The sequence below is a fragment of the Gigantopelta aegis genome, chromosome 6, assembly GCF_016097555.1.
Source record: "Gigantopelta aegis isolate Gae_Host chromosome 6, Gae_host_genome, whole genome shotgun sequence".
NCBI classification, from domain to species: domain Eukaryota; kingdom Metazoa; phylum Mollusca; class Gastropoda; order Neomphalida; family Peltospiridae; genus Gigantopelta; species Gigantopelta aegis.
In genome coordinates this window covers 12257995-12284035 of record NC_054704.1, presented here as the reverse complement: position 1 = coordinate 12284035, position 26041 = coordinate 12257995, and the positions used below count along the sequence as shown (strand labels likewise).

The window sequence follows — 26041 nt, the reverse complement described above, 5'->3', positions numbered from 1 at the left end:
ATTTTTCCTTAAATTTTGGAAAAACGATTGACGTGTGACCTCACATTTTTACTGACGTCACTCACTAATGCGTAAAAATAAACATGCACATGCAGACGACACTTCCAATATATATTTTGGGCATGATCACCATAAATTATGAAAATGACAAATGTTATAAATGTCATACAGGTTATGTGTTTTTGACCGAATGCCAGACAACTCGGCCCACGTCGAGACAGCTCGGCCCAGAGTTCTGAGACAACCCGGCCCACCGCGAGGCAACTCGGCCCGGAGTCCAGAGACAACTCGGCACATGGACAATCTTGTCTATTGTTGAACAATATTGTTGAACAAGTGTTGTTTTTTAAATTAAAGTATTCTCACAGAAATAAAAGAATTAGTTTTTTGTTAAATTGATAAATTGCTGATCCAATTATCTTTGAAGATAGTTTCCGCTGTTCGAATAATTTGTTTTTGTTCTACAGTCGGTGACCTAAACATTGGAGATGATCCCATAAAAAACATGCAAAAGTTATTTATCGTTGTAACAACACTGACTTTTATCTTTTGTTGGACGTTTTATTTCTATGTTCTTTTGGTGATTGGTGTTTTATTTCTTTATTATAACTATTTATGTATATGTGTTCTGTTGGGGTTTTTTGCGTACATATGTGTGTATGTATTTAATGTAATAAATGTGGAAATTTGGCAAATGCTGTCTTTTGCGTTATTTCTATAGTACAATACTTCTAGAAACCCATCCGACACTACAATATGCACCTACGACATACACAATTGTCATTCTTAATGGTGACCATATAGTTAGCGGTATCTATCAGTATAATGCATTATTATTACTATAGTACAATACTTCGACACTACGACATGGCCAACTATCATACTTAACACGTTGTCCCCCGGTCCGAGTTGTCTGGTCCCCTTTTTGACCTATTTTGGTTCCTGTGTAGAATTTTTTTTTTTTTAAGGTAAAAAGTAACAAATAATTGGATAGGCCTATACTTAAAATTTCTTAGCTATTTGACTGTCTACAAATCTTACTGTGAGACTTGGAACGTAAACAAATGGTAGGTGGTGTATTACTTTAAAAAGGGTTAAAATTCCAAGGGCCAGGCAAATGCGTTGAAATGGCACGACTTAATACACTAAACTAATAATATTAATAGAGACACTCAACAGGGTCACAGGCTGAGGGTGAGAGTGTACATGTATTAGCATACATGCTGGAATATTCGGAAGTCTTTCCAATACATGATAATTGATACCTATTTAAAAAATGTAACTTCATTTTTTTTCCCCCTCAAAAATGGTTTCTCATTTTCAAGTGAAGGTTGCCACTTTCAACTCTCGATAAACGACATGACTTGCACAAATTATCGATATTACATTAAAATCATATTCAACACAAACGATCTGTATATATAAGATTAAAAGGTAAGGACAATATTTATCGAAGTGTTTATTATTAAAACTCACCAGTTATTACGAGCCTGTACACATCGTTAATAAAAACCACTTGTTAAACGGTTGAATAAAATACAAGTCAGTTGTTGAAAATATTTTTTTACAACAGAGTGACTTCCCTTGCATTTTTTTTTTTTTATCTGAACAAATTAAACAGTATAATGATAAGTAGTCTAAATTTTAATAATAAATAACAGTTACCAAATATTAGAAAATATGAGACAGATCTAGTAAAAAATATTAATTAAACAAGCCGTACCAATGTTTGTGATAAGATTGTATTTGTATGCTATATTTTCAGCTTTTATTTCATGAGCAGAGTGGCGCAGTGGAAGCGTGCTGGGCCCATAACCCAGAGGTCCGTGGATCGAAACCACGCTCTGCTAATATTTTTTTTCTGTTTTCTTTTTTAATATATAACATTATTCTGTTTATATACTTAGTTAACTTTTAATTAAACCTTTCATTTGCTAATACTTTTTTTCTTCTTCATCTTTTTTTTAAATATATAAGATTATTTCTGTCATTATTATTATTATTATTATATATATATATATATATATATATATATATATATATATATATATATATATATATATATATATATATATATATATAAAGTTAACTTTTAATTAAACCTTCCATTTTTTAAAATATGTTTATTATTTTATTTTTATTATAATTATTTCTTCTTCTTGTTTTTGTAAATTTAATTTAAAAAAAATTTCCTTTGCTTTTTAGTTACTTTTTCCTTTTCATTCTTCTCTTACTTTTCCTTTTCATTCTTCTCTTGTCTTTTTCTCTACTCCCCCCCCCTCCCCCCTCCCCCCTCCCCCCCTCCCCCCCCCCCCATCACACCATTTTTGTTAAATTATTTTATTTTCTTTACTTTTTTGTTATTGTCATTTTTGTGCAAACATTTTTGTGCAAACATTTTAAATATTTAAACAGACCAAACTGTGGCACAATTGGTCGAAGGTGAAAATTACAACCATAGTCACATACTGGTACAGAAACCTGGTTCTGATTCAGTCACATGATCCAAGGGCCCAAGCTTATAAAACGTTTAGAGTCCAGACTCAATCTCAAATGATGTCACATGCATACAATTTGTATGACGTTGGCATGACATTAGTGCCTCAGACTCCATTAAAGTCTTGAGTCTAGACTCTAGAAGTTTTATAAGCACCAGGCCAGGAGTCCCTACATCAGATCCCTATATAACTGATAAATCAACCTCCACTGTGGGGATTCGAACCCCAGACCCTTAGTGTGAGAGTCCAGCACTTTGCCAAATGAGATAAGGAAATTTCCAGCAGCTACTGGCAGTAGGAGTACTTCACCCCAACAGTGCTAAAATAAATAGTTAAACCTGTTTTCAGCTAGCATACTTTCATCCTTCTTTACTTAATTTAATTTATCCTACTTTGTTTTGTGAATTTCCATCACCAGTGTTATCTGTTCATATGTCTGTCTATCTCACATATAGTTTTCCGGATTCCCCCTCCCCCCTTATTTTTGGAGTGCAAATGTTCCCTCCCCCTCACCACCATCACCAGGTTAGATTGATTCAGAATCTACCATACTATCCACGTTGCCTTGGCAGGCTTCATAAGTTTGAACAATGCCAGTGTTACACAGGCCCATAGGAATGTTATCTGAAATGAAGGGGTAAGCCAGAATTTTATCTCTATTGAGTAAGAAAAAACCCATAGATTTTTGTCAAGTGGGTGAGAACCTGACCCAGTTATCGAGTGTCCTGATAACCATTCCCAAAACCATTAAAAAGAAAACTTTAAAAAATCTTAAAGGGACATTCCTGAGTTTGCAGCAATTTTTAAGATGTTATCAACTAACAAAGACTTTTTAATGTTTGTAATTACATATCAAATATATTTTTCTGCATAAAATATTAGTGGCTGTATATTGAACGTGTTTCTGATCATTCTAATATTTGTATTAGGTTAAATTTTATTTTATTTTCTAAAATATAATTTTTCGTACGTACGAAATTATTTAAGACAAAATCCAGTGTGAGCTTTTTACAAATATTAAGATGACCAGAAACACATTGAATATACAGACACTGATATTATAAACAAGAAAATATATTTAATATGTAAGTTTAATCGTAGAAATATTTTATTAGTCGGAAATATCTTACAATGCAGCAAACTCAGGAATGTCCCTTTTAAAGGTCCATTACCTTAGTCACTTGTCTTATTTTCCTATTTTATTTTTATATTCATTTGTGATAAATACAATAACTGGAAATTAATTGATTCCACACATACTTTTTGCATATTAAAATTGTAATGTGTTGCAATGTGCAGTCATGGGTGGAAACAGCTATCTTCCCAAAACTTCTTCCAAGGCTGAGAGAGAAAGTTCACAGAAAAATCTACATCTCAATTTGTGACTGAATCTATGGTGATTTTTAGTCTCTGTCTCCTAGGTATTTTAGCCTCCAGCTTTTTCTTTTCTAACTTATTAAAAGGAATTATAGTTAGACATTGTGGGGAAAACAAAGTACATTGATACCCCTCTAAACTGGACACATACAGGTACAAGTAAAAAGTCCAGTTTAGAGAGGTTATTTTCTGTACTGATATTTAAAAAAGGACTGTAGAAAAACATTCAGTTTTGAGGGAATTCTGCTTTACAGAGAGTTCGGTTTAGAAGAATTTCACTGTACATAGAAAACTGTGAATCACGTGGCATGTTTACCCTGTCAGTCATGTTCAATACATTTTACAATAATTATTTTCTAGTAAATGAAATCATCTGGTATTAATTTTGTATGGGTGTTTAAAACAAGAATTAATAAATATTTTTGCCAGGAAATCACCAGTATGAAATTTTGATAGACAAAGAAGGAAAATGTGTTTAATGACACCATAGCACATTTAAACTAAGGCTATTATGTGTTTAAAATATGTGTTTTAAAAATACTTGATTAAAAAAGAAAGAAAGGAAACATATTGCCATCATATGATATAGGCTACTCCTAAAAAACACACAAAAAACAATTACATATTTTTAATATACACTTTCACAAAGGCAGGACAGTACATACCACAGCCTTTGATAAACAAGTTATGGGTTACTATAGTTGGAATCCAACAAGGATAGTCAACCCTGAAACCTGTCGCACCTCAGATGAGCACTCTAGAACTGAACTACATCCCATCCTTATTATTTTGATAATGTCCCTTTAAGTGTCAACATATAAAATAATATAAAAATAAGACTCTTACTATTGCAAACAACAACAAACAACAAACAAATAGTTAAATATAATGAACCAAAACATAGATCTTGACAATATATTTTGTTGATAGGCCAGTGGTTTAACAACTCTGCCACTGATGCTGGTCCTCTGTGAAAGGTACCGTACATTTTGTTTTGTAGGACATGTTTCATAAACACTTAATCCTAAATAACTCATCCTGACCTACATATTTGTAATTCATTTGTCCAGTCACTGACCAACATTTGAATCTGATAAAATACATGTTCACTTCATTTACCAAACAGTTGATAAATTTGGCAAGAATATTTCTTAAAATAAAATATAAACTGATTAAAGTATGAATATATACATGTATAAGATAGTTTCATAAGAGTTCATTTGCTGTAATACTAGTACAAACAAATAAATGTCGAAACATGGATTAAAGTTTTATCTTACACACTCATTGGTGAAAAAAATTGTTTGTTATTTTTGAAAACACACACAATGAGCACACATGTGTGATATTGATTTAAAGATTGTTCATTGGCTGGTCCTAGGTGATGACCGGGTTTCCACATCCATACCATTCAATGAAAATAAAACATTATCAAAAACTGACTCATCTGTGATACATATGCAAACTGCAAGCTAATAGGTTTTAAAATACTTTTAATTTTATTTTAAAACTTGTTTTTGAAGTATTACACCATTTAACTGTAGATTTGTTTGTTTTTTTCATTATTTATAGATGAGTGTCTGCCAGGTTTTTTATGTTTTGTCCTGACTCCAAAGCTGGAAAATTGCTTTCATCTTCAATTTCTTTCATATTCATGGCAGGATTGTCCACCCCCTCCTTTTCCAAACTGTGTTGGTTTCCTATCAGAAAAACAGCATCATATGCCTTTTCTCCTTTAGCTTGGTTCTTGTCGTACATTAGAAGAAGACAGCACAGAATGACGAAGGCAATGCCTGCAGCAACAGCTCCCATTTTCGCTTTCGGAGTGTACTTGGCCACCAAATCCCCAAAATAAGGTCCCATAATGTTTATTCCTTTTTTCACTACCCAGTCTTCTCCATTTAGCTTAGCAATGCAGTAGTAAACCCCAAAGTCAGCATCATCAACATCACTGATTTCTAACTGTGTTCCATTTCCCAGAAGTTTTACATTTTCACGGCCTGTTGTCAGGGAGTTACCTCGGACTAGTTGTCCAGATGGTAGTATCCAGGTGATGTCCTCCAACTGGTCCGATTCCTTGACGACCTTATCTTCACTGCTGCAGTTGAAGGTTATTGAAGAGTGGTATTCCACTAGGGAAGACCACTGCTTTGATGCTTGAATGGTGCAAATTGGCAGTAGGACCAGAAGAATAGTTCTACCATTCATCATTATTGCTTGTGTTTCTTGAACTACAAATATAAAAATTGCATACGTTTTATTATATGTTGAATGAGTATGAAAAATAGTAATTATCCATCATTTTGACAAAAATATGTTTGATATTTTGTTCTAAAAATGATCATGAGTGAGGGGCGGGATGTAGCCCAGTGGTAAAGCATTCACTTGATGCGTGGTTAGTCTGGTATTGATCCCTATCGGTGGACTCTTTGGGCTATTTCTTGTTCCAGCCAGTGCTCCACAACTGGTATAGCAAAGGCTGTGGTATGTACTATCCTGTCTGTGGGATGGTGCATATAAAAGATCCCTTGCTGCTAATCAAAAAGAGTAGCCCATGAAGTGGCGACAGCAGGTTTCCTCTCTATATATCTGTGTGGTCCTTAACCATATGTCTGATGCCACATAACCGTAAATAAAATGTGTTGAGTGTGCGTCATTAAATAAAATATTTCCTTCTTCTTATAAGTGAGACATGAAGAGAGGCTAACACTCACAGAATAAATAAAATTTAGTCATTTGTAATCATGTGAAAAATATACATAATTGTAAAATATATCCTTGCAGGCATGTATGCACATACACACATATACACATTCACAGTTCACATACATTATGGTCATATTTGATTTAAAATTTTGTATATGCACTCACTTTGAATAAAATGAAAATATTACTTCTTGGATATCTTTAGGATTTTTATGTTCAGTGAATACAAAGTGAAAAAGAGACATTTAAAGTCACAGACCCTAGTTTTAAGCCTTGAAAATGGACACTACATTTGGTTAATCTACAAACCTGTAACAAGTCCGGATAAAGCAACAATAGAGTGAAATAAGAGTCTATGACGTTGAAATGTGGAAACGTAGACTAGAGCTCGTCTCCATAACCGTTAGGTCGGTTTAGGATCGATCTTCATCGATGGCCTCACTGGGCTATTTCTCGTTCCAGCCAATGCTCCACAGCTGGTGTAACAAAAGCCGTGGTATGTACTATCCTGTATGTGGGATGGTGCATATAAAAGATCCCTTGCTCCTAATCGAAAAGAGTAGCCCATGAAGTGGTCACACCAGGTTTCCTCTCTATATATCTGTGTGGTTCTTAACAATATGTCTGACGCCATATAACCATAAATAAAATATGTTGAGTGCATTGTTAAATAAAATATTTCCTTCCATAACCGTTACCTCTCAGTAGTATGTGTCTTTTTTAAATTTGAAAATGCAATTCATGGAATTAGAAACACTAGAATGATCAGATACATTTCAGATGTACAAAAATGAAAAATCTAAACAATAAAATTTAAGTAATTTTTTATTTTAAATATCAAATAGTGAAAAATATGTCATAGTGTTTAAAAATTAGTGTCTGCCACTTTAGCAATAATAATTTTAATGTGTGATATATGGTACAGATAAACGTAGAAGGCCTATTAAATTTTATTAATTCTGTTAATATTAAAAATATTGCCATTAAGATACATGGTCACCTCTCCTTTTTGTTTTAGAAAAAAAAAATCAACTTACCGATCCTTATGCAATTGGTGAGTACTGAGAAGTGTCTGTTTCAAAGGCTTATAATCATCTGGATTGTTTTATGTTCCTAGACTTTCTTCGTTTCTGTATGTCCATAACAAAGATATTTGAATTGGGGGCAAGGACCTAATTTGTAAAAAGAACAAGAACATGGCTTGCAGAAATGCTTGCCAAATTTCTACTTTGTATGGGCCAGTGGTAAAGCACTCACTTGATGTGCGGTCAGTCTGGGATCGATCCCCCTCGTTTGGCCCATTGGGCTATTTCTCATTCTAGCCGGTGCACCCTTCCTGCTAATCAGAAAGAGTAGCCCATTGAGTGGCAGCAGCAGGTTCCTCTCTCAATATCTGTGCGGTCCGTCTGACGCCATATAACCGTAAATAAAATGTGTTGAGTGGGTCGTTAAATAAAACATTTCCTTCCTTCTACTTTGTATAGTGTGCAGCATTATTTTATTGCATCTAGAATACAACATTAGCTGTTTTAATTGCATAATAAGGTATGAGATATTTGTTGACATATGTTAATGACATGGGATTTATAACACAGTGCTGAAGTTGTAAATGGTAACTAATATTAATGTCACTTATTTCATGGCAATGGTGATGGTGATGGTGATGGTGATGGTGATAGTGATAGTGATGATGGTTGTGGTGGTGATGATGATGATGGTGTAGTGGTGATGATGATGATGATAATAATGGTGATGATGATGATAGTGATGGTTATGATGGTGGTGGAAGTGGTGCTGGTGATGATGATTATGATGATGATGGTGGTGGTGGTGATGATGATGATGATGGTGGTGGTGATGATGATGATTGTGGTGATGATGATGGTCAAGGTGGTGATGATAATGATGATGATTGCGGTGGGGTGATGATGATTGTTGTGATGATGATGATGATGGTGATGATGATGATGGTGATGATGATGAAGGTGGTGATGATGATGATGATTATGGTGGGGTGATGATGATGATGATGGTGATGATGGTGGTGATGATGATTGTGATGATGACACTGACAGTATAACTTGTCTTCATATATGAAGCCTATGCTCAGGGCTTTAATAAATTCTTTTCCATACAAATAGCTTGGCAATTCTTTAATTGTAAAAGTATGGACCCTGTTTCCTTACCCCAAATTTTGGGGCAGGATCTAGCTCAGTTGGTAGAGTACTTGATTGAGATGTTTTGGTCATTGTGGTATGTGCTGTCTTGTCTGTGAGAAAGTGTATATAATTGATCCCTTGCTGCTAATGCAAATGTGTAGCAGTTTCCTCTGAAGACTACGCATCATGAGTAAACATTTGTTCGACATCCAGTATCCATGTGCTCATATGGAACAAAACAAAAGAAAATTTAACTTTTCCTCATATTTCAAATCATATTGTTATGCAGTTATAATGTTTAATGGCCTACAGCTGTGGTTGTATGCCATTAAAAAAAGCCCAACAAAAGCCCACAAAACCCCCAGAAAAAAACAATAAACAAAAACCAAAAACAAAATAAATTTCAACCTTTTGATGAAAATTGTTACTGTAGCACAGCTTTATTTATTGAACAAGCTCCCTTATGAAATATCTCCTCTCTGTGTATGGAATAATTAGTTTATTTAATATTCAAATAATTAGTTTATTTAATATTCAAATAATTAGTTTATTTAATATTCAAATAATTAGTTTATTTAATATTCAAAGTATTCAGATTCATATTAAACAATGTGCAGCATTAGTTCACACATTTGTTTTGTTTTGTTGAACATTTGAATTTTTTTGTTCTACTTATTGGTTGTCACATATCCGATCCTTTTAACCAGGTCAGAGGTTGGCTTGAACCAATTATCATTGTGCTTACATTGTCATGCTCGCTATTGTGCATGGTACATTAATATGCTAATTTCACAAACTGAAACATAAAAATGAAAGGTAGACTTTCTCTAATCTTTTTAAAAGAGCACAATATCTTTTTTATAGATATTAATTACTTTCAGCTGTAAATTATTACAGTACTTGCATGGGGGACCATGATGGAACACCATGAAACCCCTAAACACTGAACCCTGTGTAAATCAACATTCCTTCAAAACTGAACATTTTTTATTGTCCCTTTTTAACACAGACATAACATAACTTCTCTAAACCAGATATCCCTTAAATCATACTATTTACTTGGTCCTGTGGGTGTCTGGTTTACAGGGGTTTTACTCAACAATGCATACATTACCAGGACTACACAGCTGGTATATCAAAGGCCATTGTATGTGCATATAACAGACACATTGCTGCTATTTGTTAACAAGAGCAGACTCTAGAGGTTGCAGGTTTCTTCTTTTAGGGTGTAGCTCAGTGGTAGAGTACATACATCAGATGAGAGGGGTATAGGATAAACTGCTAACAGTGGGCCTGTACAATTAGTATTCCACAATTGTTATATCAAAAACTGTGGTATGAGATGTCCTGTCTATGGGAAAATCATATAATTTATAAATGATCCCTTGTTACTATTTGGTATAACTGATGTGGTGGCACTGAGTTTTGTGTCAACCTAGATGAAGTGTAAACATAACTGTATTAGACTCCAAATAGCTATAATGTGCTGAGATTTGGTATACAAATATTCCTTTCCTTTCTTTTTATAAATTAACATTAAAAATTTCCATCTTCAACAATAGGCAAAGTAATATAAGCTTTGTTGTTACAATGATGCTACGTCTCACCCCAAATCAAAATGTTTATAAAGACTGAGTCTATAAAAAAAAACCCCAAAATATGAAAACATTTCCATTTTATTTTCTCAAACTGGTTTACAACATTATAAAACAATTTAGCAATTTGTCTGAACCATTACTTTAAAGTTATTTTTATTCCAGTCTTTCCTTAGACTGAGTACACTACCGGTATATGTTATGATTTGTTCTGTTTAATCATGTGGTTTCCAGTGACAGATGCAGAATTGTCAGACAAATAGGGAATGTGGAAAGGTGCGGGGGTCTGACTCAAATGATGAACCTGCAATAGTATTATGTTTATGCTATGTACTGTTTCAATTTCTGTCATATTAGGGGAGTGATATTATGCATTTTTGGAACATCTTTAGTGAACATGGTATCAAATATTACAAAAAACAACAACAAAAATCACCAATAAATTACAGACTAAAACTTTCAAATTGGGTTTGGGTTCCATGAATATCCAACCTGCATCTGTCACTGAGTTTTTAACAATATAATGATTAAATAGATATGATATTTAGGATTAGGTGTCTTGAAAGTAGTATTTTTGAAATTTAAAGTTTGGTATCAATTGCATGTTGTATTTCAACTTTGACCTCCTGCACTTCCAAAGCAGGACTGGAATCAGGCAATGTATTTTTGACCTGACAGTCAACATCATATGTGACATTATCGTGGCCGCAATGAGCTGTTGGACTGAATGTGGAGAGGACACAATCCCTGTTGTCACTGTCATAAGAGTTGCGGTGGTAGCACCAGCAGAATGCCAGCATAAACAACAACACCACAGATGCTGCAACGCTGCCAATTATCAAATTAACCCGATACTTTTCTGTGAGATCGCCCCAGTATGGTCCATTAATGTTGACTGTTTTCTGGATTATAGTATACTGCTTGGTCATTGGAGTGTAGATCAGGCAGGTGTATGTTCCAAAATCTTCGTCGTTGAGTTTGCGAATCTTCAGTTGTCTCCCTTGGTGAAAGACATGCACTCGTTTATGGTGTTGAGTTGACTGGCCATGCTTGATAAAATCTCCGTTAGGAAGAATCCACATCATGTGGCGGGTGTTTGAAAGAAGGGAACCGTCAAATTTATTTACATAGTTCTGGCAGGACAAATTGAATGGCACATCATATGGAACAATGAAGTTGGTTTCCATGGACATTTCTTCATCTTTTGTTTTACTGTAACAACCCACTGGAACTAATATGACAGCCAGTATGATTGTTAACAGATGGAAAAGCATCTTTATTTCATTCCTGAAAAACAAAATGAAGTAGATAGTGTTTTACTTGGTTGGGATAGTGATGACAGTATTAAATACATTGGAAGTGGAGGACAGCCTGCATCCCTCTGCCCACCAACTCTGAAGCTGATATTGCAAGAATATGTGTCACCCCCTCACTCACACCCACCACCACCCCTCAGTTGAAATGTAAATAAACAAGCATTATGAGAGTACTGCTAAAGCAATACATGTCCCCTATCGAACTCAAATGTTTTTCGTATCTCCTAAATTCAAGTGCAATACTTCTGTGAAAAGTGGGAAATCACCATAAAAGTTAAACTTGATCAGTAACAGTACATGATAAAGGTATGTAAAAAATTTCATATCAATATCTTCAGGCATGGCAAAACAAAAGTCTGGAATTTGTTTTTATATCTCCTACGTTCAAGGGCCATAAAATGGGTAAATGGCCATGAAAGTCAAACTTGATCTGTAACAGTACATGATAAAGCTATACACAACATTTCAGTTCAGTATGTCAAGGCCTTCTGAAAAAAATGTCCAGAAAGCAAATTTTTACATCTCCTAAGTTCAAGGGCCATAACTTCATCAAAAATGGGTAAATGGCCATGAAAGTCAAACTTGATCTGTAACAGTACATGATAAAGCTACACACAAAAGTTTATCTCAAGGCTTTCTTAAAAAAGAACATCCGGTAAACTATATGTGGGACAGACAGACGGACGGATGGACAGACAGACAGATGGACGGAGATGAAACCTATAGTCCCGTCCGGTTGGACTGGAAGGGGACTAATAACTGCCTCCCTAACTCTGAATCTTGTGGTTAGGATATTAGTTGCCCCACCACCACACAACACTGAAAGGTGAATTAATAACAACATCCCCACACCCAGTTTCTGGCAACATCTCATGCCTGTGAGTATTTATTGCAGGGTAACCTGTCTTAAAGGATACTTTGTAAAACAACCACTGTCTGTAAATGAAATTTCAAAATTTCCCCTATTATATACAAAATACATATAATCAATAAAACTACATTGTGATTATATAATATAAATAATATGCCCATCTGCTTGTAAGTTATGCATACACTCAAGTTACAAATGATTGACCGTAACCAAAAAACTTTACAGAAATTTAACTTGTTGATGTTAAAGTCCAAAATCAAAATAGTGATCACAGTATAGATCTTCAAAATTGATCCATTGTATGTTTGGGAAATGCCTTATCAGTCTAGTCTGTAGAGTAGGTAGAGTCGTGTAGTTTAATTTTATTATGAAATAGATGGGTAAATCTAATACTTGTGTAGAAGTGGTTTCATGAAGTGTTACACTACAGACACTACCATGGGATATTAAGCTCAGGAAGGGATGATCGGAGCTCTGCACAAGAACATTAACCTGTTGACCTTTATTTGGCTGTGACAGTAGTAAAGTGAGCATTTGGCTTAAAGGGACATACCCTAGTTTTTAAACACTAAGGCATATTTTGTTTTACTATTAAAGCTGTTTTTGTTAACTGAAATCATACTTTACTTAGATTTTATTGTTTAGATTATTCATTTCTGTACATTCAAAGTGTTTTTGGCCATCCTGGTGTTTTTAATATCACAAAATGCATTTCTCATATTTTTAAATTTGTGTTACAGGTTTGTCGACTAACTAAACATAGTGTTAATTTTCACAGGCTAAAACTAGAGTATGTCCCTTTAAAGGTAGGGTCAACTCCAACAAGAGATTTATGTGTTGGAAAGATGCATACCCGGACCACCAACACATACTGACACTTTAAAGGTAGGGTCAACTCCAACAAGAGATTTATGTGTTGGAAAGATGCATACCCAGACCACCAACACATACTGACACTTTAAAGGTAGGGTCAACTCCAACAAGAGATTTATGTGTTGGAAAGATGCATACCCGGACCACCAACACATACTGACACTTTAAAGGTAGGGTCAACTCAAACAAGAGATTTATGTGTTGGAAAGATGCATACCCAGACCACCAACACATACTGACACTTTAAAGGTAGGGTCAACTCAAACAAGAGATTTATGTGTTGGAAAGATGCATACCCGGACCACCAACACATACTGACACTTTAAAGGTAGGGTCAACTCAAACAAGAGATTTATGTGTTGGAAAGATGCATACCCGGACCACCAACACATACTGACACTTTAAAGGTAGGGTCATCTCAAACAAGAGATTTATGTGTTGCAAAGATGCATACCCGGACCACCAACACATACTGACACTTTAAAGGTAGGGTCAACTCCAACAAGAGATTTATGTGTTGGAAAGATGCATACCCGGACCACCAACACATACTGACACTTTAAAGGTAGGGTCAACTCAAACAAGAGATTTATGTGTTGGAAAGATGCATACCCAGACCACCAACACATACTGACACTTTAAAGGTAGGGTCAACTCAAACGAGATTTATGTGTTGGAAAGATGCATACCCAGACCACCAACACATACTGACACTTTAAAGGTAGGGTCAACTCCAACAAGAGATTTATGTGTTGGAAAGATGCATACCCAGACCACCAACACATACTGACACTTTAAAGGTAGGGTCAACTCAAACAAGAGATTTATGTGTTGGAAAGATGCATACCCGGACCACCAACACATACTGACACTTTAAAGGTAGGGTCAACTCAAACAAGAGATTTATGTGTTGGAAAGATGCATACCCGGACCACCAACACATACTGACACTTTAAAGGTAGGGTCAACTCAAACAAGAGATTTATGTGTTGGAAAGATGCATACCCGGACCACCAACACATACTGACACTTTAAAGGTAGGGTCAACTCAAACAAGAGATTTATGTGTTGGAAAGATGCATACCCGGACCACCAACACATACTGACACTTTAAAGGTAGGGTCAACTCAAACAAGAGATTTATGTGTTGGAAAGATGCATACCCGGACCACCAACACATACTGACACTTTAAAGGTAGGGTCAACTCAAACAAGAGATTTATGTGTTGGAAAGATGCATACCCGGACCACCAACACATACTGACACTTTAAAGGTAGGGTCAACTCAAACAAGAGATTTATGTGTTGGAAAGATGCATACCCGGACCACCAACACATACTGACACTTTAACAAATGAAAAACACGTAATTTTAGAGTTAATAAAAAAAATGATTATTCCTGCTAACTGGGAGCAGCCATTTTGTTTCGTTTTTGTGACGTCCGGTGGTATAGCTTGGGGCGAAGTGATGTCAGCTCTGTCCATCTCCTCTATGTATAGTGTAAACAAATGCTCTAATTTACGACAAGGTGCTTCGCTTTCATCAACCTGACTTGTAAAACAACATAAATGACTTGATAGTATAATAAACTATTTAACTAAATATATTTGCATCAGTAGAATGAAATGGAGCTTTAGTATTTTTCTATTAAAAAAAAATACAAAGAAAAAATGCATATTATTAGGCCTATTGGTAGGGTACATTCGAGCAAAAACGACCACTCACGATACCCAAGTGATACTTTTCTTTTCTTTGGGACGATGTAATTGGTCAGTTTTGTGATTTTAGATGGGAAAGTCTACTTAATCAAGGGTTTTACAGAATTACTTACAGTAATAAAGTGATAATGACCATTCCGATTTGAGGGGTGTCCGCGCGGCTATCAGACAATACCTTGTGATCTTAATAAAAGAGGCACGTCTTTTTAGTGTGTCTAGACACAGTGTCTGGGCGACCGTCTAAATATACACCTGCCAATCAGGAACCACAGGTACAGGCCATGGAAAGAAAAAGAAAGAAAGAAGTGTTTTATTTAACGACGCACTCAACACATTTTATTTACGGTTATATGGCGTCAGACATATGGTTAAGGACCACACAGATTTTGAGAGGAAACCTGCTGTCGCCACTACATGGGCTACTCTTCCGATTGGCAGCAAGGGATCTTTTATTTGCGCTTCCCACAGGCAGGATAGCACAAACCATGGCCTTTGTTGAACCAGTTATGGATCACTGGTCGGTGCAAGTGGTTTACACCTACCCATTGAGCCTTGCGGAGCACTCACTCAGGGTTTGGAGTCGGTATCTGGATTAAAAATCCCATGCCTCGACTAGGATCCGAACCCAGTACCTACCAGCCTGTAAACCGATGGCCTGCCACGACGCCACCGAGGCCGGTATGGAAAGAAAAGACCAATTAACCAAGAAAACACTCCAATTATTATTTCAGTACATGGGTTAATTTATGTACAAGACATAATACAGTTATATCAACACTGACAATGGTGGTTTATTTTGTATTGAAAAATAATGTATAATTGTTGTTGGATTACTGGGATGACTATTATTACAGAACATTGCGATGCATCTGCAAAAATCAGGTATGTTTTGTTTCTTCAGTTCGAAGACTAATTCCTGACGTGACACATTAGGTATTACGTAACCACCAGCTCACCAGAGGGCGTATTCACTGGGATGGTACAAAATGGCTGCACCCGTTATATATAATAGCCGTCACATTTAACCGTTTTATTAATTAACTATACGATTATACTTGTTGATATTAAGCAATAATGTGCATTATATATCGTTGAATATGTATACCAGGCCAAATGCCTTAATTGTCCACTCCTTTAAGTAGGTTTAGAGGACCATTACAGAATTACATGTACTTGCCACTCAGAGCAGTTGAAAAATATTTAAAAGTGTCTTTTTTATGTATGTCTAGCTGGAGAAAATATTATTATATAAGAATAGTTTGTCTTTTTTTGTGAATCTATTGATGTATAATTCACAAAATAATAAATGTGTGACTGTTATGCATCGATACATTCACAAAAAATGGCAAACAATTCTTATAATTACAAACGTCACAACTTAGTTTGTTAAAAATACACAAAAACAAGTTTCTAAAGTCCTTTCCAGGATCAGTTTTATGTAGTAACATCACATATGAACTAATGATGTCATTTTCTGAGGTTTATCGTCCAATCAGAACAGTCAGTGGTATAACGGCAGGAAGTTTATAATTATAATGATATATGATGATTACATTACTGTTACCTGATTCTGTTTTCTTTCTCTTTAAACTTTCTTTTACTGCACCCTGAGTTATTTTCAGCTAAGAATGGCCCTGCCACTGACAAAATACAAATTGATTGAGGAAAAGATCAATGAATTATAAAATTATAATGATCTGAGTTGTGCATCAAAACCAAAGCAATTAACAACATAATATTCTTTATAACTCTTGAAACAACTGTTCTTATTTTATTTTTTATTAAACCTACATTGAAGGGGAATAACAAACAATAAATTCAATAAATGAGATTAAATGTATTGAACATTATGCCCTATGTTCTATACTTTAACTACACACTGCAAACATAATAAAGTATTATATAATATACATATTTAGTATGGACTAACGCAAAGTAAAGAACTGACGGTGGTGTTGTACAATGCCACCTACCTTAGTGTTAAGTTATTCGCCTTGACTACACTTAAATTAAACTTTTTTAAAGAAATAAAAATATTACCACTAAATACTTACCTGGTACTACAGAAAGTGATGAACAATATTAAAATCTGTGAATGAAGAACATTGATGTATACCATGTATGATCACTTGCAATATTTACCTCAGCACTATATCATAAAAACCCCAAAACGTGTTGGAATCTTGCCGAAATGTAGGACACAAGTTGAAATGTCTGTTTACACGTGCATACACACAAATTTAGTTTTTAAAAGGGACAGCTCAGTTTAGGCTTTCAGACTTTGTGTGTTTTCCCAAAATTATTGGCCGATCTATCTAGGTCACATTTAAAATAGCATGGTCATATATATTGCTTAAAGTATAGTACGAGTTGGCACGACTGTTTACTCAGTGTGTGGTGGTAGGGAATAAGGATTATAGTGTTTTATTTGTTCTGGATAAAACATATTTACATATACAAATGTATCAGGTTAATGTAAACTATCTCCTTTATACTAGGTCCTTGTGTAACTGGGTATATATAGTCTGTCAGTTTGCTCTGAGAGTAAATAATGGTGAAATTCACAAGTCTTTGTTCAAGGTCATGCTACAGTTAGCTTGCAGGGCTTAAACAAGGTCATATCTCGTGGGGTGGGAGGTAGAACATATGAATAAGTCCCATTTAAGTTTTGAAGTATCCGTAACAGCAGAACAAAAAAAGAAAGAAATGTTTTATTTAACGACACATTTTAAATTATTTTTATATAATAGGGGTGGGGGAAATCCTTTTTTAACCAGTATGGGACTGATTCTCGATCTCTGAGACCAATTTTGTTTTTAAATGTGTGTTTGCCTGTCCCACTTTTGTCATTCTTGTCGGTCAAAAGCACCTGTCACTTTCTATTATTGTAACAAATTCCTATCTGTTTATTGGTCCTGTTTGTGCACAAGTAACAGAAAGGTTAGTACATACCAAGATCTTTTTTACATCAGTTGTGGAGCACTGGCTGGAATGAGAAAAGGCCCAATGGGCACATCAAAAGGATTGATTCTAGACCGAGCACTTTACCACTGGGCTAAATCCAGCCTCTGTAACTGGAGAAGATCCTCTATTAATATTACAAAGCCCAAATTCTTTGTTTACTGGCCTCTTCTTACTTATTTTAGATTAGGTGTGACCCTGTTAAACTGTGATTGACCCCAAAACTGACAACACCATTTGTTTTTGGGTAGGTGTAATACCACTACACTGACTTCTCTGTCACTAACCACTAACCATATGAATGAATGAATGAATGAATGAATGAATGACAGAATGAAAGAAAGAATGAATGAATAAACAGACAGTGCAAGTTCCATATACCTTGGGCTCGAGTGATACCAAGACAGCTAAACTGACAGCAAGTGTGGAGCACAACCCTATCAAGTTAAAGTTAAAGTCTGTTTCATTTTAACCACACCACTTGAGCACATTGATTTATAAATCATCGGCTATTGGATGTAAAACATTTGGTAATTCTGACACAGTCTTAGACAGGAAAACTGCAACATTTTTCATTTGTAGCAAGATATCTTTTATATGCACCATCCCACAGACAGACTAGCACATACCATGACCTTTGATATACCAGTCGTGGTGAACTGGCTGGAATGAGAAATAGCCCAATGGACTTGAATGGAGCCACCGACAAGGATCAATCCTAGACTAACCGTGCATCAGGCAAGAGCTTTACCGCTCAGCTATGTCCCTCTCTCTATCCTATCAAGTAGTCCTTCCATACCAAAAAGATAAAAACTGTGGCTTTATCATTCATATCATCATCATCATCATCATAATCTACATGTATATATATGTCTTTGTTTTTTATCTTATGTTTCAATTTTTTAAAAAGAAAGACAAAGAAACAATTAACTTTAGCTGAATTTAGTTAATACATTTTGTAAGGAATGTTTCAATGAGTTATAAATCAACAAATTATTGGCTAACAGTACCAAAGGCTTTGTGAGTTTCACACTTTTACAATTATGTAGTCCTGAGTGAATTACCATAATGAGTGCATGTCTGTGTTTAAGTACATCATGATAATCAGTAACCCGGGGCTGATGTTGTCATGAATCAACATGCACCAGAACACCAGTGATTACCGATAACCCAACTAGGAAATGTCACATTCATCACATACAACTGGCTGTTTCTTCATAACAACAGTGGACAAAACTGAAACAAAGGCAGTAAATTTGTCCTATATTTAAAGATGTAGTTTATATTAAGTGATTCGTGGATAGCTCACATATTTGTAATATACTGCTTAAAATAAGGGATATCTGAATTAAAATATGAATACCATATGCAGAAGCAAAACATGAAGACAAAATTAAACATGGTCAGCCCTGAGCTCAAACCTCCTGCCCCAACCTCCCCCAATTAGTAACGTGTCAGACATCATCATATGATGTCTCCATCATCAATGATATCCCAGACATTTGGCAGGAGGAATGGGATAGGATACTCAAAAATGTTGTTGGACACATAATCTAGAACATGCCATGACAAATATATTAATTTTTTTGAAAACTGGTTGTTTTGTTTTCATATTTTAATGCATTCATTTGATTTTCACAAGTTTTACTTCGTGGCCCATCTGTGTCTGGTTTATGCATACTTCTGTATCTACTATTACTTTAAATAATACACTGTTTTACTGTGCTACATTTGAATATCCCCTACTTATTTTGAACAGCATACTATACAAACTGACACATAGTATCAGAAACATGGCATAAATCAGCATATGTTGTCATGGGCATGTTATGATTATTTCATGAGTTATTCTCCTTTTATTATATAACATTTATTTCACTCTTAAATGTGTTATCGTCACTGTAGAGAGTGTTATCTTCACTGTAAGAAAGCCAGAACTATTTTGCTCCTGGCATTTTAAAAATAAAGGTAAATTGCTAAAAATTATATAATAAATAGAAATTTTTATGTTTTTTGTCAAATATGATTTATATCTCATCTCGTGAAGTTTGCAATCATATCATACTTGTCGCACAAGCACAACTCATGATATATGATTGCAAACTTCACACGATGAGATATAAATCATATTTGACAAAAAACATGAAATATCCTCTACATCTTACATTATGTTAATGACATGCAACACATACTATAACAATACCATATCCAGAACAGGCGAATCATTCTGAAAAAAAAAAAAAGATACACCCTCTGCCACCCCAATCAAATAACAATTAATTTGGATGAATTAATACTTCAATTACATGAGATTAATACTTTGATTGTATGATATTAATTCTTAAAATGAAAAATTCATGAATACTAGTTTTATGGTTGGTTAGATTTAGTTTTCAAGCTCTTGTGATACTAGATGACTCTACATGATAAATCTGATTCAAATAGATTTCTAGACTCAAACAAATTTAGAAGAATAGAATATTTTATCTTTTATAATTTAAATAAATATTTCATGTTTTATATCACAACTTGACCAAGGCATTGACACTTGCTTGATTAGACCCATGTAGCCTAAACATCCTTCTTCAATTCCAAACATCTCAAGGATGCGGAGCAGTCTTGAATGGCATGTTCATTGGTTCGTGATCATACATCTGGTTTATCAAAGACTATGGCATGTACTGTCCTGTCTGTTGGACTTCCCACTGGTAATATTGACAGTGGCTGATATCTACATGCATACGGTAGTAGTCTTTATTTTCCACCTGACAACAGGACATAGCTTTGTATACAATTGTAGTAAGTGTATTGTTTAACTGGCCTTGTGCTTTAGTGGTTGTGCCACTAAATCTTTAAGGCTGATTGGTACTGGGTTCATATCCCTGTATCAGCTCCCAATCAGATTGAGTTTAATGGCTCAGTGGTAAGGCCACTACAACAACAACTCCTCTTCTCTCACCCAAACCACTAGCAGGGGACCGGGCCCCCCTAAATTTGGCAACAGTTATAATTTTATTATATATTAATTTTCATTTTTTCAAACCTCCCCAAAGTTCCATTGGCATTCTGCCTCATGTCATTGGGGCACAGACAGCCCAGATAGCTGATGTGTGTTTGGCCAGCATGCTTGAACCTGAATTATATACAAACATGGAAATAAATTGAAATAAACAAGTTTCTTTTCTCACACTCTTGTTAATAAGAATATCTTATACCACTTATTCCAACATATATGTGATGGTAATATATGGTGGTTTGAATTGTGATTTTCTTGGAAAAAGTCAGGTTCAACCAAATACCATGATTCTAGGAGGATTTTTAGACCTGGGCATCTTTTCTCATAGACTTGTATTGCTATTAGCAAGTTCCAGGATTTATGCCTTACATTCTCTGATTAAACAAAATGCTTATGTGTCCCTTAACAAATATTTCTCTCTGTTTTTGTGTATGTCATGAATATGTATATTTAATTTTAATGAATTGTATTAATACATGTGATGCCAGATGTATATGCACTAGGCTTTCTTGAATATCCACACATTAACTAGAACTAAAGTGTCACACACATAAGTATTTATCATTACACTAGCAGAGTTATAGTTTCTCAGTGTGAATGTTTACTGACTCCACCACCACTGGTTCCCTATTTGGAGTCTCATCATTTTGGTTTCCTTTCTCATCATTGGCCACTTCTTTGTCATCAACAGCCACCTCATAAACTGCATTTTCATATACCTGTATGTGTGATTTGTGCTTCTTTTCTATTGAGCTGTTCCGATCGTCACGCTTTGACGCATACTTGTAGTGCCAGACAAGACACCCTACTCCAAATACTGCCGCCATCACTGCTGCTGCAATGCCACCAATAATTGCACTCTTACGATATCGTTCATGCAAGTCAGAAAAATCTGCTCCATCTATGTTCAGTCCAAACTGAATTGATTTGATTTCTGATGGTTTGCCATTCACTGGTTTCATCAGAACAATGCAGTAGTAGTAGCCGAAAATATCATCGTTGATGTCAGAGACCGTGAGGTTGTATCCATCACTAGACACTGTGACCTTCTTCCGCATCTGACCTTGTTTCAGGATGGTGTTGTCAGGCAGAAGCCATGAGACATAGCTAATCTGACTCGTAATATTTGATGTCTTCACAGCTTGGCTTTCACAGTAGAAAAATGTTGATGTGAAGTACGGAACTTTCTTGTTCAAATTGGTGCTTTCTTGAGTAGTTAGTGAAACGAGACTTGCCAAAGCTGTGAAACACATGTAAAGAAAGAACCTCATGGTTGACATCTGTGCTGATTCACGGTGGAGGTTAGATCTCTAAATAAAAAGGAGGAAATTACAACTCATAAGATACATGTACTATACACATAAAAAATTCCCAATCTGGGATAAGTTAAACATGCTTAATATTTCCATGACAATTAAAACATTGGACATTAATTATATCAGAAATATTGAACATGTTATAATATACTGAAGTTTAAAAATCAAACATTTTCATTGACTGCACATTTCTCAAATCAGTCTCAGTGTAAGCCAGGATTTACCACTTAAAATATTATAGTGCAGCACACACTTTAAAAGAAACATTTATCTAATATTTTACAATGGCTGCCACAAATGTATGTATACTTTTAACATGGGTGAAAGTTAATCAGTGTTACAGGATGACGGTGTGAGATTGTAGCTCTTGTCAGTCAACTGTTGTCACAGATTTGCCTGATGTGAATGTATGCTGTTCAAATTATATGACCATTAAGAAGAATAAGGATTTTTCTTTTGTCCCACCCTCACCACCACCCCACCTCATACATTATTCTAAGTAAGATATAAAGAATAAGTAAAGTTTGTTTTGTTTAACAACACCACTTGAGCTAAAAAAATTATTGGATGTCAAACATTTGGTAATTTTCAAAAGGAATCCTTATTCATACTTTAAAGCTAGTGACCCATTGCACACAACACATACACTTTAAATATGCTTTTTAAAAAATAAAATAAAATAAACAATCATATATTTTACTGCACTTTGAAATATATGATACAGATATTTGGAAAACTGAAACCTATCTTGATCTGTAGTAGGCCTTAAACAAGAGATATGTAATACTCTAGTGCTGACCTCCTGCTTTTCCATCAGCAGCAATGGATTTTCCCCATAGACAGGACAGCACATATAGACCTTTGACAGACCAACCATGGGGCGAGACACTGACTGGGATGTGGGTAAGACACCGACTGGGATGTGGGTGAGACACCGACAGGGATGTGGGTCAGACACCGACAGGGATGTGTGTGAGACACCGACTGGGATGTGGGTAACACACCGACAGGGATGTGGGTGAGACACTGACAGGGATGTGGGTGAGACACTGACAGGGATGTGGGTGAGACACTGACTGGGATGTGGGTCAGACACTGACTGGGATGTGGGTCAGACACTGACATGGATGTGGATGAGACACTGACTGGGATGTGGGTGAGACACTGACTGGGATGTGGGTGAGACATTGACTGGGATGTGGGTAAGACACTGACAGGGATGTGGGTGAGACACTGACAGGGATGTGGGTGAGACACTGACTGGGATGTGGGTGAGACACTGACTGGGATGTGGGTCAGACACTGACTGGGATGTGGGTGAGACACTGACTGGGATGTGGGTCAGACACTGACATGGATGTGGATGAGACACTGACTGGGATGTGGGTGAGACACTGACTGGGATGTGGGTGAGACATTGACTGGGATGTGGGTAAGACACTGACAGGGATGTGGGTAAGACACTGACAGGGATGTGGGTGAGACACTGACTGGGATGTGGGTAAGCCCAACTGGTCCACCTAGTGGCATTCAGTCCGAAGACCCAAGCTTTACAGGCGAGCTAAATCCCGTCTCAGGTCCAGAATAAGTGTTGAGTCCTGCATGACACACTTCTACATGACGTGTGTTAAGCAAACACATCACTACAATATTTTAGATAATGAGTAAAGCACACCACTGTCAAACTGTCTTTCTCTTGGTGTGCAGATAGGGGACGTTCCTTGGACTCCTGACAACTCAGCTATGGGCTTTTGTCCACTGTTAATTACTCTGTAACACCAGAGAGTGGACACCTCAGCTCATGTTACAACTTCACTGTCAAATACCGGTCAGCAGTCTTATTCAGCGGCCTCAGTGGTGTCGTGGTTAAGCCATTTGACATAAGGCTGGTAGGTACTGGGTTCGCAGCCCGGTACTGGGTCCCGACTCCCTATCAGAGTGAGTTTTAACAACTCCAATAGGTAGATGTAAGACCAATACACCTTCTTTTCTCTCACTAACCACTAACAACTATAACAACTAACCCACTGTCCTGGACAGACAGTTAAGGTGTATGCCCGGGACAGCGATCTTGAACCTAAATTGGATAAAAGCACAAAAATAAGTTGAAATAAAATTATCCTGGCATTGTTCTCTTGTCTATATAATTATATATTTATTTGTTATATGTATACAATCCTCTAATGCTACCATTTGGTGGCCTTGAGCGAAATAAAGATCTGTTCTGTTCTATTCTGTTGTGTTGTGTTGTGTTCTGTTCTGTTGTATTCTGTTGGGTGGAATCTAGATCAGTTGGTAGATCACTCACCTAGAGGTGTTTTGATCATAATAAGTGGACCCATTCTCTGATGTTTTTAACCCCATCCTTATCAGTGTCACATGACTGCTATATCAAAGGCAATGGTATGTGATGTCCTGTCTGTGAGAAAGTACATATAAAAGATCCCTTGCTGCTAATGGAGGAAAAATGTAGGTTTCGTCTATAAGACTTAAAATGACCATATATTGACATCCATCAGCCAATTATTAATAAATCAAGGTGCTCTAGTGGTGTCAAACAAAACAAACGTTTGTACTGTGTATGTAATTTGATGCTCATGTTTTAACATATTGTGACATGTTATGTTCAATGTTCATCTTATATAACTTTTTGTTGTTGTTAATACTACCATCATCTACCTGATGACCGTGTGTGAATTTGTTTCTGTAGTGGGTTGTAGTATTGTGCAATAACAGAATATTGAAACATATAATTAAAGAGTACTCTGGTAGAGTGTGGTGTGGTGTGGTGTGGTGTGGTGTGGTGTGGTGTGTCTGTTTGTGGGGTGGAGTGTAGTGACACTTACTGAAACAAGCAATATTTCAAACTTCACAGATTTGACATACGTGTGTTTCCGTGGGTTTTTTTTAAAATTATACATTATTATTTTGAAGTATCACATACTTTAAATCTTGCAAAAGAACAACTTAAAAAATATACAGATATCAAGAAAAGATGAAAAACAACAGAAACCTAAAGACAATGACAAGTATTTTAACGAGAAAATAACATTTCACTCACCTGTGTTCCTGACTGTCGACCACCAGGTAGAAACAACAATGTTCTCTTGAAGTATGACCTGTCTGCCAAGTAGGCTATCTCCCTCACAACTAATGTAGATCAGTCCATTGACTTAAACGGGGGAGTTTTTCTATTATACTTCTTCTATTTCTAAATTAATGACATATATAACATGTATAACATACAGAAAAATATATTTCACATTTAATAGTATGTATGACATTGAAGGAAGGTTTTCAAGTTTTGTATGACATTCATTGTTCCTGTTTGATATCTAAACCTCCCCTCTGTAATACCTAATATTTTTGTTTAAACAAATGTACATCTTATCAGGTGTAAAAACATTTTTTATCTTAAGGCCTAAATGTCACATATTTTGTCAATATATGGAAGCAATGAAATGTTTTATTTAACAACACACTCAACACATTTTATTTATGGTTATATGGTGTCGGACATATGGTTAAGGACCACACAGATATTGAGAGGAAACCCGCTGTTGCCACTTCATGGGCTACTCTTTTCGATTAGCAGCAAAGGATCTTTTATTTGCACCCCTACCACAGACAAGATA

At 35.7% G+C, this 26041-nt stretch overlaps 4 protein-coding genes and 1 non-coding gene across 5 annotated transcripts in view; 1 reads left to right on the top strand and 4 right to left on the bottom strand.

Annotated features, from left to right (window-relative positions):
* LOC121374065 (ubiquitin carboxyl-terminal hydrolase 35-like) overlaps positions 1 to 1561 on the bottom strand; it is a 51601-nt gene extending 50040 nt beyond the window's left edge. The window contains exon 1 of the mRNA XM_041500962.1: positions 1477 to 1561. The gene's annotated coding sequence lies outside the window, so the exon portion shown is untranslated. The remainder of the gene's footprint in view (positions 1 to 1476) is intronic.
* Positions 1562 to 1778: 217 nt separating this feature from the next.
* Trnam-cau lies at positions 1779 to 1850 on the top strand. The gene has a single exon. It is a non-coding gene; the product is annotated as a tRNA-Met (tRNA).
* A 2898-nt stretch (positions 1851 to 4748) lies between these two features.
* LOC121376210 lies at positions 4749 to 6101 on the bottom strand. Its single transcript, XM_041504026.1, has one exon. The coding sequence runs from the start codon at positions 6084 to 6086 to the stop codon at positions 5442 to 5444; it is 645 nt and encodes a 214-aa protein (XP_041359960.1). The 5' UTR covers positions 6087 to 6101; the 3' UTR covers positions 4749 to 5441.
* A 4303-nt stretch (positions 6102 to 10404) lies between these two features.
* LOC121376537 lies at positions 10405 to 18620 on the bottom strand. The gene is made up of 3 exons (XM_041504446.1): positions 18066 to 18620; positions 16678 to 16753; positions 10405 to 11622 (listed from the first exon to the last, which is right to left on the bottom strand). The coding sequence occupies exon 3, from the start codon at positions 11607 to 11609 to the stop codon at positions 10917 to 10919; it is 693 nt and encodes a 230-aa protein (XP_041360380.1). The 5' UTR covers positions 11610 to 11622; positions 16678 to 16753; positions 18066 to 18620; the 3' UTR covers positions 10405 to 10916.
* A 380-nt stretch (positions 18621 to 19000) lies between these two features.
* Positions 19001 to 25737, bottom strand: LOC121375460. Its single transcript, XM_041502928.1, has 2 exons — positions 25468 to 25737; positions 19001 to 22400 (listed from the first exon to the last, which is right to left on the bottom strand). The coding sequence occupies exon 2, from the start codon at positions 22368 to 22370 to the stop codon at positions 21669 to 21671; it is 702 nt and encodes a 233-aa protein (XP_041358862.1). The 5' UTR covers positions 22371 to 22400; positions 25468 to 25737; the 3' UTR covers positions 19001 to 21668.
* Positions 25738 to 26041: the final 304 nt, after the last annotated feature.

Bases quoted from the DNA above. Each gene is read 5' to 3' on its own strand.
- LOC121376210 (XM_041504026.1), bottom strand. From the start codon at position 6,086: ATGATGAATGGTAGAACTATTCTTCTGGTCCTACTGCCAATTTGCACC.
- LOC121375460 (XM_041502928.1), bottom strand. From the start codon at position 22,370: ATGTCAACCATGAGGTTCTTTCTTTACATGTGTTTCACAGCTTTGGCA.
- LOC121376537 (XM_041504446.1), bottom strand. From the start codon at position 11,609: ATGCTTTTCCATCTGTTAACAATCATACTGGCTGTCATATTAGTTCCA.